Here is a 17,960-nt window from a genome sequence, read left to right on the forward strand (position 1 = left end):
TGTGGTTTTTTGCTTATAATAGTGACCGGAGGGTGTATATTCATGTCGATCGAGCCATTTTCTACTGGTACTGTGCTTAGAAACGTGTCAATATATATACCATATAGGCAATGTATATCATCATGCTGTCTAAAACACTCTCTCTATATATAGAGAGAGAGAGGGATTGTGATCCTAATATCAAGCTTTAAAAAACGCTAGACGATATTTAAAAATAGTATGTGGTAAGTAATAGCCTAATAGGTCAATCAGTTTTGAATTTTTAGCCGACCAAACTTATTTATATGATCCAGTCTGATCATAATAGTTGTTTACTTATGCAATAAACGAAGGAAACATCTAGATTTAGAATGTCCTACCATCTTTAGACTCTAGGTTGTCCTGACTTCCATTAGAATATGGCAAAAGAAAACAGTGAGTTCCAATTATGTCATGAGGTGATCAATCATCAAAGTTGAAATATTAACATCAAATTAACACCCACCTTAAACACTACCATGTTTCATGTCTCTTACCATCTTTTTTCCTAATTGCTATAACCACACAAATTGCGTGGAGTATAACTTAAAGTTGAAGACATAAGTGTGTCATTGCGAATCTATATATGTTGGGTACAACAACTGATAGTTAACTAACTCAAAACAGTGTTACTAACTAAGACATTACATGCATTACCACTCATTTCAGCACCCTTTGGCCCAATGGACCAGACATCCTGAATCCTGATCCTTCTTAGACCATGTTCTAAGTCTCTGTCATCTCATGCATGGTGGTGCATTACCGGTCACTAGCATAGACATAACTCCACGCATGTATGAGTGTGGGATTTCTTTTGTCTTAGTCTCATCTACTTGTGACGCGTGTTGTTTGATGATTTAGTACATGCTGACTCGATCGGTTTCATATGCTTCTGTCTCAGAACACACCTCACAATGTCACATGCTTCCTAGATTATTCATCATATTCAAAGTTACCCCACATTTCAAGACGTTGTCCAGTGTATATATGGATAAATGGATAAACTATTATCTTTACAGAATATTCTTTTTATATTCCTTAATTTAAAATTCAAAATATTAATAATAAAACAAAATATTGAGAATACCTTACAAATTATAAATTCTTTAACTTAAAATATAAAGTATATTCCGTAGAAAATTAAATAAATAAAATACTGCTTTTCAAAATAAATAAATAAAATATTTTTTGACACATAAAATAAATGAAATAGTTTTTTTTTGAGGGAAAATAAATGAAATAGTTAATACCTTATTTTTGAAGAATAAATAATTAATACCTTGCAAATCAATTCTTCTTTTGAGCAGAGAAATCGCGAAAGAACTTATCACGAAATTTCACGAACCTGTACAAGCACTGTAGCACACCAACTTGCAGTATTTTATTATTATATTATGAGAAATGCTTAACATTCCGACATAATCTATCCCGAATAGTTCACGAATGTTGTAAACTTTTATTGAGAGGACCTCTAAACTTGTATATGCAATCACCAACTTCCATTATTTTGTTAATTTAAACTCTCTTAAGTGTATCACTTGAACTTTATGTTATTTTCATGGCAGTTGTCATCACATGCAAAGATTACTCCATATTTCAACATTTGTGAAGCCACGTACCAAATAAGTATTTCAACTATGCATGTGTTTTGTTTTTTACTGTCTCTATTTAATAGTAGTAGCTATATAGAGGAAAATTGATAAAAAAAAAAAAAAAAAGTTACATGGATGAAAGGAATACATGTAAAAATAGTATTCGGGAAAATTTCGTGGGAAAACATGTCGGGATAAGGATGAAGTAGAGGAGGCAAAATGGCAAATGGTTACGTAAAAAGAAAATATATCAAAGAACAGGACCCACTCATGAATTCTACAACCGCTCCTACATTATGCTAAAGTGAAGATCTAACGGTGATGGAGCTCTCGGGAAGTATTCGGGAAATCGTTGTCGCGTTATATAGCAACGCTCTTCTTTTTATATTCCTTGAATTAACTTCAAACATATATGGATTGTCATAAACATATACTCCTCTTACTCATTCCAAATATCTTGGGCAAACCGATAAAATGCCTTGTTTTTCAAAGATTTTATATATTAATTAACTAACGAAAAGACGGGCACTCACGTGCATGTCTTTCCGCTTTTTTTATTGCGTTAACGTTTGAAAATTATTAACGGTGTTTTTTTTATGAAATTTTGATTTGGATTAAAACAAAAAATATAAATGTTTGTTGCTTTCAAGTTATAACAAACCAAACTAATCATGATTATTTATTGCAATGACACCAACAATATAACAAAAAATATAATCTAAATTCTTTTTTTTAATGACTCCAACAACGATCTTTATTATAGAAAAATTTGTTTAAGGGTATAATTGGGATAATGAAAAAGTAAGTATAAATATATTCATCTAGTTTGTTACACTTTTTAAATGATAATGGAAAAAAACAGATATATATATATATATATATATATATATATATATATATATATATATATATATATATTCATATCTGTTGGAACAAAATGTGTTTAACAATGAACCTTAAAGAGTTTTGATGATAACAAGGTATTAAAAAATTGTAAATTTGACTAGCTAATATTTGTTCAAGTGTACAGGACAATAGTTAAAAATTGATATCATACAAAGGTTCTGAATGAGCAAATAAAGAGCAAAAGAAATCAACGAAATTGAAGCTTAGATGCTCCTGAAGGCAAAGTGCTCCTGAAGACTAAAGCGCTCCTGAAGGAATAATGCTCCTGAAGACTAAAGCGCTACTGAAGTCAAAGTGCTCCTGAAGACTAGTGCTCCTGAAGACTAAAGCTCTACTGTAGTCAAAGTGCTCCTGAAGACTAGTGCTCATGAAGACTAGAAGTCCTGAAGCGCCACGTCATCAGAAGCTATATCATCAGAAGCTATATCATCAGAAGCTGCCTCATCAGAAGCCATTTCACCAGAAGCTATAGATCAACTGAATTTGCAAAATTCAAGGATTCAAGAGTTGTTTCATGGATCGAAATTCATCTAAAGACAGCAGAAGACTAGTGGAACTTTGCAACGGTCATTTCAAAGGTGTTTGAAGGCATGTGCTTGCAAAATGGACGTAAGCGTTGACATTGTACTTTGTACGAACTGTACAACCACCTTCTCCACTACTCTGTTTTGTGCTCACGCTACAAGACAAGAAAACAGCTCAAGAATATGGCTACGCCTGCAAAGATGTTCCTTCGCAATGAGAATGGATTTCAAATTGGTTCTTCATAGGACAACAACCAAATCAGGCAAAAGATCATTGGTAAAAGATCAAGCTTCAACAACGACTCTTTTGATGTGCTGACAATTTCACAACGTCTCTTTCACACCTTTATATAAAGGAGTGAAGACTTAGAGATTGGCATACGACTCTACTACAATTTACAAGCGTCAAACCTCTGCTGAAATTGTTCTGCTATCAAAGTCACTTAGAATTTCTGTTTTCAAGTTCTTATCTTAGAAATTCTTAAGTCTTAGAGTCTGTATCTGAGCACCTCTGATTGTATATCAAGTGTTCATCCTCAAACATTATTCTTTGTAATCTTGTTTGTTTAGAAGTCTCTTGTAGTTGTGCTTGAGCATAGAAGTCTCTTGATTGTGTTCTTGAGCATAGGAAGACTCTTGCAAAGTGCGCTTGAGCAAAGGAAGTCTCTTGATATGTGCTTGAGCAATTGTAATCAGATATTACATTCTAGTGAAATCTCCTTGGAAGTGCAAGGGGGACTGGACTACTTTCGGATTATGGAAGGAACCAGTATAATTGCTTTGTGTCTTTCTTCTTCTTCTTCTCTCTCTCTCTCTCTCTGTTTTATTCCGCTGCATTTAGAATCTGTTTATCACTTCAGAAGCTGTCTCACTTAGCTTCTGACCAGTGTGTTCAGTTTTTAGGAGAAACGAAGAATTTTTCAAAAACACAATTCAACCCCCCTTCTTGTGTTTTTCTCACCTTCAATTGGTATCTAGAGCCTTGGTTCTGTTGATAACACCTAACAGTGTAACAGTTCAAGATCTGAGAAAAACATGTCTAGTGGACCATCTGGTTCTGGATCTGGGCCTGACCATACTACTGTTGCATATGATTATGACAACAACAAGAAATCCAGCGTAGGAAAGAGCCCTAAGTTCAACGGAAACTCTACAAGAAACATACTCCTGTTCAGAAGAAACTCTACAAGAAGCATCATATTATCAGAGGAGCACTTGTCACTACTATTCCTAAAGTATAGTACATGAAGATGAGTGACAAGTCCACTGCTAAAGCTATGTTTGCTTCTCTTTGTTCAAACTATGAAGGTAGCAAGAAGGTCAAAGAAGCAAAAGCTCTTATGCTGGTTCATCAGTATGAGTTGTTCAAGATGAAGGATGATGAAACTATTGAGGAGATGTACTCAAGGTTTCAAACCTTAGTCTCTGGACTACAAATACTGAAGAAGAGTTATGTTGCTTCTGATCATGTAAGCAAGATATTCAGAAGTCTGCCTGCTAGATGGAGACCAAAGATGACTGCCATTGAGGAAGCTAAAGATTTAAACACTTTAAGTGTCGAAGATCTTGTTAGTGACATTGAACGGAATGATTTTCAGGTTATACATCAAAATTGTGGCTCATTTTTTATCCAAATATTATAATCAGGCTAGCTTGATTATTATTATTATTATAATTATTAGCTTATTTCATTGTATGTTATCTTGCATATGATTTGTGAAACATCTAACAAAACTATCTACAGATCAAATATCTCAAAGGTCCATTGCCAAGATCTCAAATTCAGATTCTAGGGAAGCTTTGCGGAGAAACTATCCTGAAGGTGTGAATGAATGTGGACTTACTTTGGCGGGATTCCAATATTTTTTTCGCTGGTCTTTTAAAAATTGAGGATCCTGAGATACCATGGACTATGCAAAGAAAGTTTGGATATGATGATGATGATGTCAAACTTGATGATCATTTTATTCCAGCTTTAGAGCTTTGCCTTGATCAGTTTTTTTTTTAATACGAATCGTGGCATCAAGGATGTTCATTTTTAAATGTTCATTTAACTTGATGTTAAGTGTTCTTTATTTATAAATATTATACTTATTTGAGATCAAATTTTTGACAAACATTGAACTTTTATTCTATTCTAATAATCAAGATAGGATTTGATTTGACAAATGAAGCTTTTGACTTTTAACTTTGCTTCTTGAATGTTTTTACAAAGAGTAATGATATTTTGACATCCATTTGATGACAACTTTGTTGACAACTTTGTTTTTCTCACTTCTAATTGGTCAAAAACAATGGAGAGAGAAAAAGGAAGAGAGAGGATAACAACATCATGTGAGTATGAGAGAGAAAGTTGTACAAAAGTTGTCAAAAAGTGGTTGTCAAAACATCATTTCTCTTTTACAAAGTCTAGCTATGAATTTTTTTTTATATGCATGCTTTTCTTGAATCTAGATGTCAAATTGTCAATGTTGACTCTTGCCAATGATATTTGTTATTTTAGGATTTTTAATTTCAGTCCTTGGATTGGGACTCCTACAAGGATGCTGCAAATGAGAATGCAGTTAGATGACTATCACGTGATGCATTTTTGTCAAAGGTGCTCAAGTCTTTTATCTTAGTCTCTATTCCCTCTTCCTTGCATTTGAAGTACTCTTATATGAACTTCTCTGGTCTGTGTATCTTTTAAGTGCACTTAACATTTTGCCTAAAAAAAAGATGATGGAGAAAGAGGCGTGGCAAAGGGAAGAAAATGATCAGAATGAAAGTGAGTTTTTATGTGTGTGCAGTAAATCATAAACACCATATATTGTCATAATCAAACCCTTAACCAAACTTGCACACCATGAGCGACCGAGTCACTTACATTGTTATGTTAGTATTTTTATTTTCTCTGTCAAAACTTGAACTCTAGACTTTAACATATCAACTCATTTAATCCCTTAACCAAATAAGTTGAATTAAGTATGCCCTAATTTCAAGTAGATTTTGGAATACAACTCATATATATTAAAATTTGAGGAATGTAGAAATAATTTCTTTTTTCACTCTAATATTATATCTATCATTGAGTAAAATCAATGTGAATCCCACCATTTTATGTGGTATCTGTTTAAAAGTTTGAGATTCATATTTATTTCATCCAATATTAGAGTAAATATTAAAAAATGTGTTAGAAAGAGAGTATTGCACTTTTTTTATTCTTAAAAGTTTACTCCGCCAAGGGGAAAAACTACAAAACTAAAAACCACTAAGCAACAAGCAAGCAAGCAAAATTAATCTTAGATAATTTGTATATTATCCATAAGACAAGATTATTCACGTAACCATTCTCTTGTAGAAACTAGAAAAGGCACAATAACTCTAGTAATAGGCGAAAGTAATTGTGAAGATAAGTCAACGAATTCAAACAAGCAAGTGGACTTAAAAAAAATATTTTTTAGATAAAAAAAAAAACACAAACAAATGCTATCCACTACACTTTCAATAATAATAATCAACCATTACCCCACCACAAAATAAAAAAAGTCACCACCAAAAAAAATCAACCTGTACCGAAGAACATTTGGAAATGATCTCGGGTGCCGTTTAGGCTGAACCCATCATTCTTTTGGTTCAGACTGGACCCATGAAAAATACCTGCTATAATGGGTTGATCACGTAACATGTTTAATTATATAATTACCCCACATATATGGTAAATTATAATAAACCTCACAATGGTAAAATACCTTTCTTACCCTTCAAGGACACACCACTTTTTATATTCATCATCATCTTTAAACCACACGAACTTCCACCAATTTTAACCACCACCATTTTTCACCATCACCACCAATAAAATGAGCAACACTAGAACTTGCTTTCAAACCCAGCAAAAGTGTTAAAACAACAGCAACAAGGCAAGCAACACAATAGAAAGAAAGAATTTACACCATCGTCGCCGTTACGCCGGCCAACAATACTCTCACTTTCCTTGCTGCAACTCCGTTCTCTCACCTCGCGCTACCCCTCGCCGGCGACCATATCAGCCTTTACCCGCGTCATCCATCCACCACACCAGCGACTGTCCAGAACCGTCACCACCACGAGCACTACCCAGCTCCCACGTTTGCTTCTCTCTCGTTTTCCTTTTATCAATATGGTGTAACTTAGTCCCTGAACAAAACATGAGAGAGATGAGGAAGATGGGTGAGGGAAATGGGTGTTTGAGAATTTTGTCACATTAAATTTTGGGAAATTGGTCATTAATCTAGTCAATTTAATTTCTGTTTAATTGGATTTGATATTTAAGAAAACTTTGTCCTTGATAATTTTTTGGGTTTTTATTTTTAATAAAGGAAGCTAAAAAACCGTGAGATGATTTCTGGGTTGTGAAATTGATGAAGTTTATGTATATTTTGATGAAGATGAAGAACAAGATAAAAAAATTAAGAGAAGAAGATGAAGAAAAATAAAATTAATTAAATGTTGGTGGTTGATTATTAGATTTAATGAATTTGCAAGGCCAATATCACAAATAGGAAATAGTTGGACAATCAACCAAGATAGAAGGTAGCCAATATGTAATCCTGACCATTCAAATTAAATAACATTATATATGTGGCTGATATGAGATTGGTCCAAGATGAACCCAAAATTTCATAGGTCCATTTTAAAAGAAACCATGATCTCGTCTGATGTAAACAAGGTTCTGTCTTCGAATTCATTTCTGAAAATACAGCCGTGTTAAACATCCATTACAATTCTTCCATAAACTAGTCTCTACAATTGCGCGAAGAAGGACCATATTCACACTAAAAAGCCAAATAACAGTCAAGCTTTCTATTTGAATATTCAACTAACCCTTTTAAATGTAACTCATTCTGTCTCCTACACTCGCCGGCGAACAACTCTCCGGCATGGACCTCTCACTCTTCCACTTCTTCTTCCTCCTCCTCCTCCACCTCCTCATCCCCACCATCCAATCCCTCAACTTCCTCCATAACTCCTTCACCACCACCACCAACCTCACTCTCATCCCCGACGCCCATATCCAACCACCCGTCATCCGCATGACCAACGACTCCAACCAATACTCTTACGGCCGTGCCTTCCACCCCACAAAACTCCCCATGCACAAACCTTCACCTTCCTCATCAAACATCACTTCTTTCTCAACTTCCTTCATCTTCTCCGTTCTACCAGACAACCCTACCAGCCCCGGCTTCGGTCTTGCTTTCGTCCTCTGCAACACCACTTCCCCTCCCGGCGCACTCGCTAGTCAATATTTCGGTTTATTCACAAACGCGATTAACTCTTCTTCAATTTTCCCTCTCATCGCCGTTGAATTTGACACCGGTCAAAACCCTGAGTTTAACGATAAAGATAGTAATCACATCGGAATCGATTTGAATAACATTGAATCCAAAATTCAAACACCTGCAGGTTATTTTAATTCCACCGGAAGCTTCGTTCCGGTGCAGATGAACACCGGGGAGAATATTCGAGCGTGGATTGAATTTGACGGCGAGAGGTTGGAGATAAATGTTACTGTTGCTCCGGTTGGTGTTCCGAAGCCGTTGAAACCGACTCTAACGTATAGAGATTCGAGTATAGTGGATTATGTTGCTCCTGAAATGTTCTTTGGTTTTTCAGCTTCGAAAACGAATTGGATTGAAGCACAGAGAGTTTTAGCATGGAGTTTTAGTAATGAAGGGAGTTTGAAAGAGTTGAACACGACGAATTTACCGGTGTTTAAGCGAGGATCAACGTCGAATTCGCTTTCCAGTGGAGCTATTGCTGGGATTGTAGTTGGTTGTTTTGTTTTTGTTGTGTGTTGCACGAGTATGTTTATATTGTATCTTCATCGGCGAAAAAGAAGAGAAGATGATGATGATGTTGAAGATTGGGAAATGGAGTATTGGCCTCATAGATTTTCTTATGAGGAATTAAGCAATGCTACAAAGGGTTTTCAGAGAGAGCAGCTTCTAGGTTTTGGAGGGTTTGGAAAAGTTTACAAAGGTACATTAATGAATAAAACATTAGTTGCAGTTAAGTGTGTTAATCATGATTCTAAACAAGGGTTAAGGGAATTTATGGCTGAGATTTCAAGTATGGGGAGGCTTCAGCATAAGAATTTAGTACAAATGAGGGGATGGTGTAGAAAGGGTAATGAATTGATGTTGGTTTATGATTATATGCCTAATGGAAGTTTAAACAAGTGGGTTTTTGATAAACCTGAGAAAGTTTTGGGATGGGACCAAAGGCGTAGGATTCTTGTTGATGTGGCAGAAGGGCTTAGCTACCTTCATCATGGTTGGGACCAGGTTGTTATTCATAGGGATATTAAGTCTAGTAATATTTTGTTGGATGGTGATATGAGAGGAAGATTGGGAGATTTTGGTTTGGCTAAGCTTTATCAACATGGGCAAGTTCCTAATACTACACGTGTGGTGGGGACTTTAGGGTATTTGGCGCCAGAGATAGCGACAGTTGCGGCACCAACTTCGGCGAGTGATGTGTATAGTTTTGGGGTGGTGCTGTTGGAGGTAGCTTGTGGTCGGAGACCGTTGGAGACGGATGTGGTGGAGGAGGAGGTTGTGCTTATTGATTGGGTGAGGGAGTTGTATGCAAAAGAGTGTGTGGTTGAAGCTGCGGATAGTAGGATTAAGGGTGAGTATGATGTGGGTGATATGGAGATGGTGTTGAAGCTTGGGTTGGCTTGTTGTCATCCTGAGCCGAATAGGAGGCCTACCATGAAGGAAGTTGTTGCGCTTCTTCTTGGGGAGGATATTGCGGAGGCGCCGGGGAAAGTGTTGTCTGATTTGGCTCGTGGTGATGACAATGGCGGCGGTGGCGGCAGGGAGTCTGATGAGGAGGTGCCTTTGCAATCCACCTCTCCTTGACTAGTGACTTCACTACATATAGTTGATATTTTTTGTGATTGGATTTTTCTGGATTGTTTTGATAATTGGGATTTTTCCCTGTATTTGTTTAGATTTTGATTATTAGATTACTTCCACTTTTAATCAAGTCTTTTGTAGTGTGTATAGTACCTGGTACAATGATTATGTGGTTTTAGTCAAAAAGTACTACTAGATACACTGACCATGTTGGGAATTTGGTACTTGTATCTGATATATGTGACTATTAGATACACTGACCATGTTGGGAATTTGGTACTTGTATCTGATATGTGATTTAGTTGCTTTCCATTATTGTTCATTATCCTTTGTTGGATGAATGATATGTATTTTGCATATTTGGAAGCAGTTTAAACCAGAATCCATAAATGATCTTTAATATTATTCTTTTTGTCTGGATGACTGTTTTCTATAAAGATTTGTTATTTATAAACTTTTAAACCACATTCAAGGATAAAAGGGGGAGGATTTTGATTACATTCATATGTGAACTACATTATTTGTGGTGCTCTGGTGAGTGATGACTACATGTAATTATATATGATTCTACACTTGGGAGTGAAGGCAAAGGTGTACTAAACCACTGAACAGCAAGAGTTGTATTGGTATTTAGGCCAAATTTAGACTACTAAAGTGTGAAGTTGAGAGAGTGAAGAGTGAAGCATGGTTCTGTTTTCTTTACACCTAACTTCAAACACTCAGATTCTTGCTGACACGCAGATGCCACTGATTCCTTCATGCTCTCAGGACCACAAACCAAAACTCCAATATCAGATCCACACGCTTCATTCTTGAATTTGCCTAATATATCTGTTCAAATCAAAAAAATGTACTCGTTTGTCAATTTTTCAGTCAATATATATTTTTAGAAATGCAAGGAAAGAGACAATGGAATTACCTTTAAAGTTAGGCCTGCCTCCAAAATGAACTTCATGTTCTTCAAGGGCATTCTTAGTTTCAGCTGACCTTGGATCAAAGGGTTTAATTTCCATCTGCGATGTCTGTGGAACGCCTTTCTTAGGAATCCCTTTCTTCAACCTTCTCCATCTCAACACAATTGCTATCAATGCGCTGCAAGATAAAGCTATGACAAAAGCAGCTATCAGAAGTAGATCCACTATCCAAGAAGGAGTCTTTTCTTTGGACAATTTGGAATGCTTTTCAGATGGAACTATAGTATGGTTGAAACAGATTAGGAAAATAAGAAAAGTGATGGAGCAACCTCCAGTAATAGCAGCCATCCAAACTGGACTTTCAGGTCCATATGCTGCATAATAATTGGAACTCACACTATCCAATTGCAGTGTTTTTACTTTCACGAACTCATTTAGCAGTTCCGTAATTCCCACGCTTAGTTGTGTTTCTTGTGTTACAAACAATTTTAGTTTCAAATGAAATTTTTCGCTTGATCGGTTGAGTAGCAGATGTGTGATTGAATGCAACAGACAAACGTCTTGTGCCCTCTTAATGACATGTACAAGTTGTATCCTTGATGGAAATTTATTTTTGTTGGTAATTGAATCAATTTCTGCCAAAATGCTCAGAAATGGAGTTATTCCACTACCTCCAGCAACCATAATCACACTGTCATGTCTGCAAACAAATTTTTTCGCCATTCTCATTTATCTTATAAAAAGTAGTATATTAGATGTAATGTTTATGCTTACTTTAAATAGTCTAATGAAGCAGGTCCATAGGGCCCTTCAATTGCAACAGGTATACCTTTCCTTTTATCAGCACCTTTGTTTAATTCAGTTTGTATCATGTCATAAAGAGTATTGGTCCACCACCCTTGACATTTAATCATCACAGACATGATGTTCTCATCAGCTTTGGAACTTGATATTATACTAAATGAATGCCATTGAAGATGAGATATAGTTGGTATCTTCAAATATATAACACTTGTAGGGTTATACTTTAGCCCTGCAAATGATCGAAAATACACCGTTTGAATGGAATATTAATTTTGTCTCAAAATATAATTCAATTTGAGATAGCTGTACATAAATTTAGTACTTGGATCTTTAGGCAGAATTAGCTCCACAGCTTCACAGGGGAAAATTCTAGCTGAAACCATGCAGGTTTTTGGACTTGATTGAATTATACGCAACAGTTTGTCAAGGCTAAAAAGGAACACTCCTGGGAAGACCATATAGAAGTGCTTATCCCCAGCATGAAACATGAAAAATACTAGAAAGACTATATACAAATGATGTGTGTAGTAAAAAATTTCAAACTTTCTTCTTCTAATTTGGGGAAGTGAGGTAACGAAGATAACAAGGCCGGCAACAAGTGTAATCTCCCCAGCAAGGTATATACGTCCTGTCTTTTGCCACTTCCAAATCTGTTTAACAAATATGAGCTAATCACTAACTACTAGAAGCACAACAGAAAGTGCATACACAATTAATTTTGAAAATTTTAGCTGATAGCTAATACAGTGCATTCAGATTAAAAATAACTAAAGAAACATGGTTAGGGCCAGTTCGTATTAACTTATTTGAGCTTATCTCTTGACATATTCATAAGCTGTTAATCTCTTCAGGGTATCTTATGAAAATTATTTATAGCTTATATGAATACATTCTGACTTTATTTTAGTTTTTAATATAGAAATAATTTGTAGTAAGCACTTATATGATAAATGCTTTTAATGTACGCGCTTAATTAAGTTGTTTATCCAAATAAGGAATAGACCTCACCTCACTTTGTATATGGTGGCTGACACCCCAAACAAACAAAGTGCTGGCGCCATGTATTGTAGCGAAAAGTATCATAGCAGTTCCAATCCATGTGTGATACTTAACTGAAGCTTCAAATTGAATACCAAATATACGAAATACAGCCAACCCTCTTAAAATTGGAAGAAGAAGCAAAGCCAAACAAGCTTCTGCTAACAAACCAAACCTTGTTGCTATTCTAAGAAACTTGAGTTGCCATCTGAAAGTAAATTATGATGCATGCATTTAGTGAAATAAAAATTTTCCTATCATCCAACTTAAAGTATGTCTAAATCCAGAAACACTTACATGTTCAATTTCAGTGTTTTGTCTTGCATCAACTTTTTGAAATCATTGGAAATACGTGCATAGTAAGTCCATGCCAAGAAGACTATAAAAAGAAAAACTACCAGTATTTCAAAACTGGATAGGATTCCAACTACACTGTTCACCACTAGTGGGTTTGAGAAGACAGTTGATGAACCTGAACTCCTTCCACTTCTGCAGTTTATAATTTTAGGAAATAAATTTTGAAATGAATCTTCCATTCAAGTAATTAAAAAATATTTGATAATGATATTGTTATAATTGTTACCCGCTTCTTTGATATCCAGCTTTTGAGTCCAAGAAAAGAAGTCCAATTATAGCAATAGCAATTATTGGAAATGTATACACAGCAAAGTTTAGACCTGCAGAAGACTTACTATTTAGCATTTGACTGAAATTATTGAAGTTTCATGATTTTACTTATTTATAGAAAGTTAGAAAAAATGACATGCAATAGAGATTTTAGTTTAGGAGTGTACCATAGTATCCAAAAATTGTATTATTAGCGCTTTGTTCTGCATGTTTCCATTTTTTTGTCCATACTTGAGTTGGCTTCAAAATCCAAAGAGAAATCCAAGCTGCAAATATGAAAATAATTAACCGTTTAAGAGTTGCAAGTAAAGTGGAGCTTGCCATCTCTGACTTGAATACTTTGCCACGCTGAAGGGTCTAATTTTTCTTACTTCATTTATAATATGCTTAAGATCTTGAGTATTTATAATGGAATCTTGTATTGATTAATTTTGTAATGGAATCTTATAATAAAGATAGGTTGCCATTTAGGAAGTGAGAAGATCAAATCTAGCCCCACACCGCCACTACCGTTCAGTGCATATCACTTACAAAAGCATTTCCTATAATTCACCAAACTTGTGTGATAAAATTTTATGTCCTTACTTGACTTTTTTTTTTTCTTGGAAAGGAATGTCCTTATTTGACTAGTTTGTGTTTATATTATTAAAAAAAAAAAATTCTACTTAAAATGAATTGAATTGATGTATATAAAAAATATCTAAAATATATATTTTACATTTCTTTTTATGAATAATATTTTTGAAAACAAAAAATTATAAAAATATTTGTTTTTAAGTTCTTTTTTTTTTGAACAAGCCAAAATGAAATATATTGCCACCACAAATGTAATTGTTATAGCACAAGGAGTGCTAAACAATCACAAAAAGAACAAGGTCCTGTCAAATTTACAAGGTTTTTAGTCGATACCCATACATACCAAAGGGCTCGACCACCAATTATGAGTAGCAAAGCTAAAAACAACATTACTAGCTTTTAACCACCACAATGAAGATGATTTTACTTTGTCTAACATTTGTGGTAAAGAGCTCTGCTTATTTCTAAAGATCCTGTCATTCCTGTCATTCCATAAGTCCGCAATACATTGAAGCCAAATCAAATGGAAGAAAGATCTACGAGATTTCGAGCAACCTGCATAATGAATAAACTGCAAAAAATGGTCCGAAATATGCTGAGGGTCAACACCATCAACCCCCAGCCAATCCCTCACCAATGGCCACAAGGCACCAAAATGTGGGCAAGACAAAAACAAGTGATTCACATTTTCAACATGCCCACAACCAGTAACACAGAACCGCCCCTCCATAGGAATGATACCGCGGTTTGCCAAATTTTGTTTCGTAGGTAAACGGTCCCTCAGAAGCCGCCAAGCAAGAATAGAGACTTTGAGAGGAACCTGTTTATGCCAAATTAACTCCATAGATGGATGCAACTGAGGCTGTTCCTGTGATGTCAGCGAGTCATACACACCACAGACTGAATACCCGCCTCCATGATCCGGTAACCACAACCATCTATCAGACAATGAATCCTGCAAAGAAACTGTCAGTAATAAAGCCCTACACTCCTCTAACAGGTCCTCCTCCCACGCCCATAAACGACGGCGCCACTGCCACGCCTCACCACCAGCATCCACCCCCAACAAGAACATAGTCCTAACCGTGATTGCTTTATTGACAGCTAAGTCATATAACCGTCGAAAGCGCTCACAAACGGGACATCACCACACCAACAGTCACGCCAAAAATCAGTTTTGGATCCATCCCCCACCCTCCTCCTAACACAATCCGAGAACCAGCCCTCCCCACCCTCACCTATTCCATCTCTAATCCTCACTATCTCCCTCCACCATGAAGAACAACTCCGGCCCCCATCCTCCAAACCTCCATCCTCCACACCATACCTAGCCACTAACACCTTACGCCACAACCCTTCCTTATCAACTAACAATCTCCAACACCATTTTCCTAACAGGGCAGTATTAAACTCTCTCAACCTCCTAACACCCATCCCTCCATACTCCTTTTTTAAACACAAAGAATTCCAACCTATCCAAGTAATTTTTCCATTATCCTCACTTCCCCCCCAAAAAATTTTATTTAACAGAGATTCAATGGAAGAAATTGTACCTGACGGAGCTTTGAAAAAGGAAAGTGCGTAGACAGGAAGAGCAGTCAGAACAGATTTTAGAAGGATTAGGCGACCACCAAAAGAAAGGAACCGACTATGCCATCCAGACAATCTAGATTTAATTCGATTAACAACAGGTTCCCAAAATAATAACCGGCGAGGATCACCCCCAATCGGAAGGCCCAAATAGAGGAACGGTACTTTACCCAATTTTCAACCCAAAACAGAAGCCGCTTCAGTCAACCAAGAGTCATTAATGTTGACCCCTACCAGAGAGCTTTTATGATAATTAACTTTCAGGCCAGACATAGCCTCGAACAACACAAGACTAGCCCTCAATGCACGAACATTAGCCCAGCTTTTCTTTCCAATGAGGAGTGTGTCATCGGCAAACTGAAGATGGGACACAGACACCGAATTAGCGCCCCCCCATAGAGTACCCCGTAAAGATATCGACTTCAACCATTTTTTGCATCAACACATTCAACCCTTCCGCTTCTAACAAAAATAAAAAGGGGGATAAAGGGTCACCCTGCCGAAGACCCCGCTCCAAATTAAACTCCTCAGTCGGGCTACCATTCACTAAAATTGATGCAGTAGCGGTACAAACACACTTTTTCATCCACTTTCTCCACAAAACCAGAAAAGACATACTCCCCATTACCTCATCAAGATACCCCCAATCAACCGAGTCGTACGCCTTTTCAAAATCCACTTTGAACAACAAGAGGTCTTTCTTAGTTTTTCGGGCTTCATCGACAACCTCATTAGCTATCAGAATTCCATCAAGAATTTGCCTATTTTTAACGAATGCAGATTGGACTTCTGACACTACACTCCCAATGACCTGTCTGAGTCTGTTTGCTAGAATTTTAGCCAAAATTTTATAGAGACTTCCCACCAGTGAAATAGGTCAAAAATCATTCAAAGATTGAGGACTCTCAACTTTAGGTATTAAAGCAATGAACGTAGAATTTATACCTTTCGACAACTTCCCATTCCTATGAAATTCTGTAACAAATCACATTATATCCTCCTTCAACTCGTTCCAAAAATTCTTATCCAAAGTTAATCCCATCAGGGCCCGGACTCTTAAAGCTATCACAGTCCCACACCGCGGACTTAATTTCATCGACAGAAAAAGGCTTGGTCAAGCTGCCCCTCTCCAAGAAAGATAATTTTCGGAATTACAAATCCCCCACCCTAGGCCGCGCCACAGTTGGAGCTAGAAAATGATTTTTAAAGTGCGAAAACACTGCTTGAAGAATAGGTTGAACACCCTCCACTACCACCCCATTCACCAAAATCGACAACAAAGAAAATCTATGTTAAATAATGCTACCATGGCACATGAATCCATAGATGTTTAAGCACCTTTACCTCTTACCACAAAAAAAATAATCTAAATAGCACTTAGACCGTCAACTTTATATCAAACCACTTTGTCTAGTCCCAAGACTCGTGCTTCGGGGGCTGTGAACCGCAAATATTATATTAAGGGTTCAACATATCCTCTCGTAAGGGCCAATTAACCCTAGGGCTAGCTCTTCCCTCATCGCTGCCTTAAATAACTTTTAGAAACATCTGAAACGCATTGTAACATAAAATGTGTGACTTGGGACCTAAGTTACTTAGGGTTTAAGTCATGGAAATACAGGCTCAAAAAGGGCTATAAATACCTACTATGAGTTCATTTTCAAAATATGACCTAAACAGACTAAACCATAGTTTTATTAGATTGTACTCAAATACATAAATTAACTAGAAACATTAAGTCTTAGGAATGATTTAGTGTTTCATAATGTGAAAAATTAAATTTTGAATCTCAACCGAGAGATATATTCATTTTAATGATAAAAATATGATAAATATAATATTTGAAGTGGTAAAAGTAAAACCTTATGGAAAAAACCCATTAAACCAAGGTTTTATTGGACGTACCCTATACTCACTAGATAGAGGAGCGCCGCAATAGAAAAAACCGAAACATCCTCTCTTTTGTGAGCTGTCAGCTGAAACCCTAGTTTCTTCTCTTCATCCACCAAAGAGGGGTGATTTAGGGTCAATTTTTGACCCCAAATCACCCCTCTAAATCGTTTTTCTCTTTCCTTTTATTCAAATAAGTGATTTTCACATCGAATTAGGTTTCCTTTTGTGATTTCGTCGTCTTAGTGCGACGTTGTTTTGTTTGTCGTCTTTGTGCGACGTTGTTTGTCGTTTTCCTCTTGTTCAGGTGTTTGTTCGGTTCAGATTGTCAGATCAGCTTCGATTCAATGCAGATCCAACCAATAACTTTGGCGTCATCAACGTTGCAGATCCGGAGGCATGACTATTCCGGTGACTTTAATATAGTCATATTTGTAGGCTTATGTGCTTTGCCGTTTTATGCTATTAACATGGATACTATGAGTTTGTTCACAGATTCATCCTTTTTGTTTTTAGCGAATTTGTATTGCATCGATGTACTCTATCAATTTGAATGAATGAATGTCGTTTGTTTTTGTGTCAAAAAAAAAGGATAGA

The 17,960-nt window shown here is 36.3% G+C and overlaps 3 protein-coding genes across 3 annotated transcripts; 1 reads left to right on the forward strand and 2 right to left on the reverse strand.

Annotated features, from left to right (window-relative positions):
- Positions 1-7,706: 7,706 nt before the first annotated feature.
- Positions 7,707-10,329, forward strand: LOC146901690 (Concanavalin A-like lectin protein kinase family protein). Its single transcript, XM_085739442.1, has one exon. The coding sequence runs from the start codon at positions 7,942-7,944 to the stop codon at positions 9,925-9,927; it is 1,986 nt and encodes a 661-aa protein (XP_085595568.1). The 5' UTR covers positions 7,707-7,941; the 3' UTR covers positions 9,928-10,329.
- A 62-nt stretch (positions 10,330-10,391) lies between these two features.
- Positions 10,392-13,685, reverse strand: FRO8 (ferric reduction oxidase 8). The gene is made up of 8 exons (XM_085739441.1): positions 13,475-13,685; positions 13,264-13,357; positions 12,978-13,169; positions 12,651-12,888; positions 11,965-12,292; positions 11,613-11,871; positions 10,844-11,538; positions 10,392-10,755 (listed from the first exon to the last, which is right to left on the reverse strand). Exons 1-8 carry the CDS (start codon positions 13,629-13,631, stop codon positions 10,574-10,576), a joined length of 2,145 nt encoding a protein of 714 aa, XP_085595567.1. The 5' UTR covers positions 13,632-13,685; the 3' UTR covers positions 10,392-10,573.
- A 520-nt stretch (positions 13,686-14,205) lies between these two features.
- On the reverse strand, positions 14,206-14,958 carry LOC146901692 (uncharacterized). Its single transcript, XM_085737074.1, has one exon. The coding sequence runs from the start codon at positions 14,956-14,958 to the stop codon at positions 14,206-14,208; it is 753 nt and encodes a 250-aa protein (XP_085593200.1).
- Positions 14,959-17,960: the final 3,002 nt, after the last annotated feature.

The sequence above is a fragment of the Medicago sativa genome, chromosome 8 (assembly GCF_051527215.1).
Source record: "Medicago sativa cultivar Bolivia chromosome 8, Bolivia_mono, whole genome shotgun sequence".
NCBI lineage: Eukaryota > Viridiplantae > Streptophyta > Magnoliopsida > Fabales > Fabaceae > Medicago > Medicago sativa.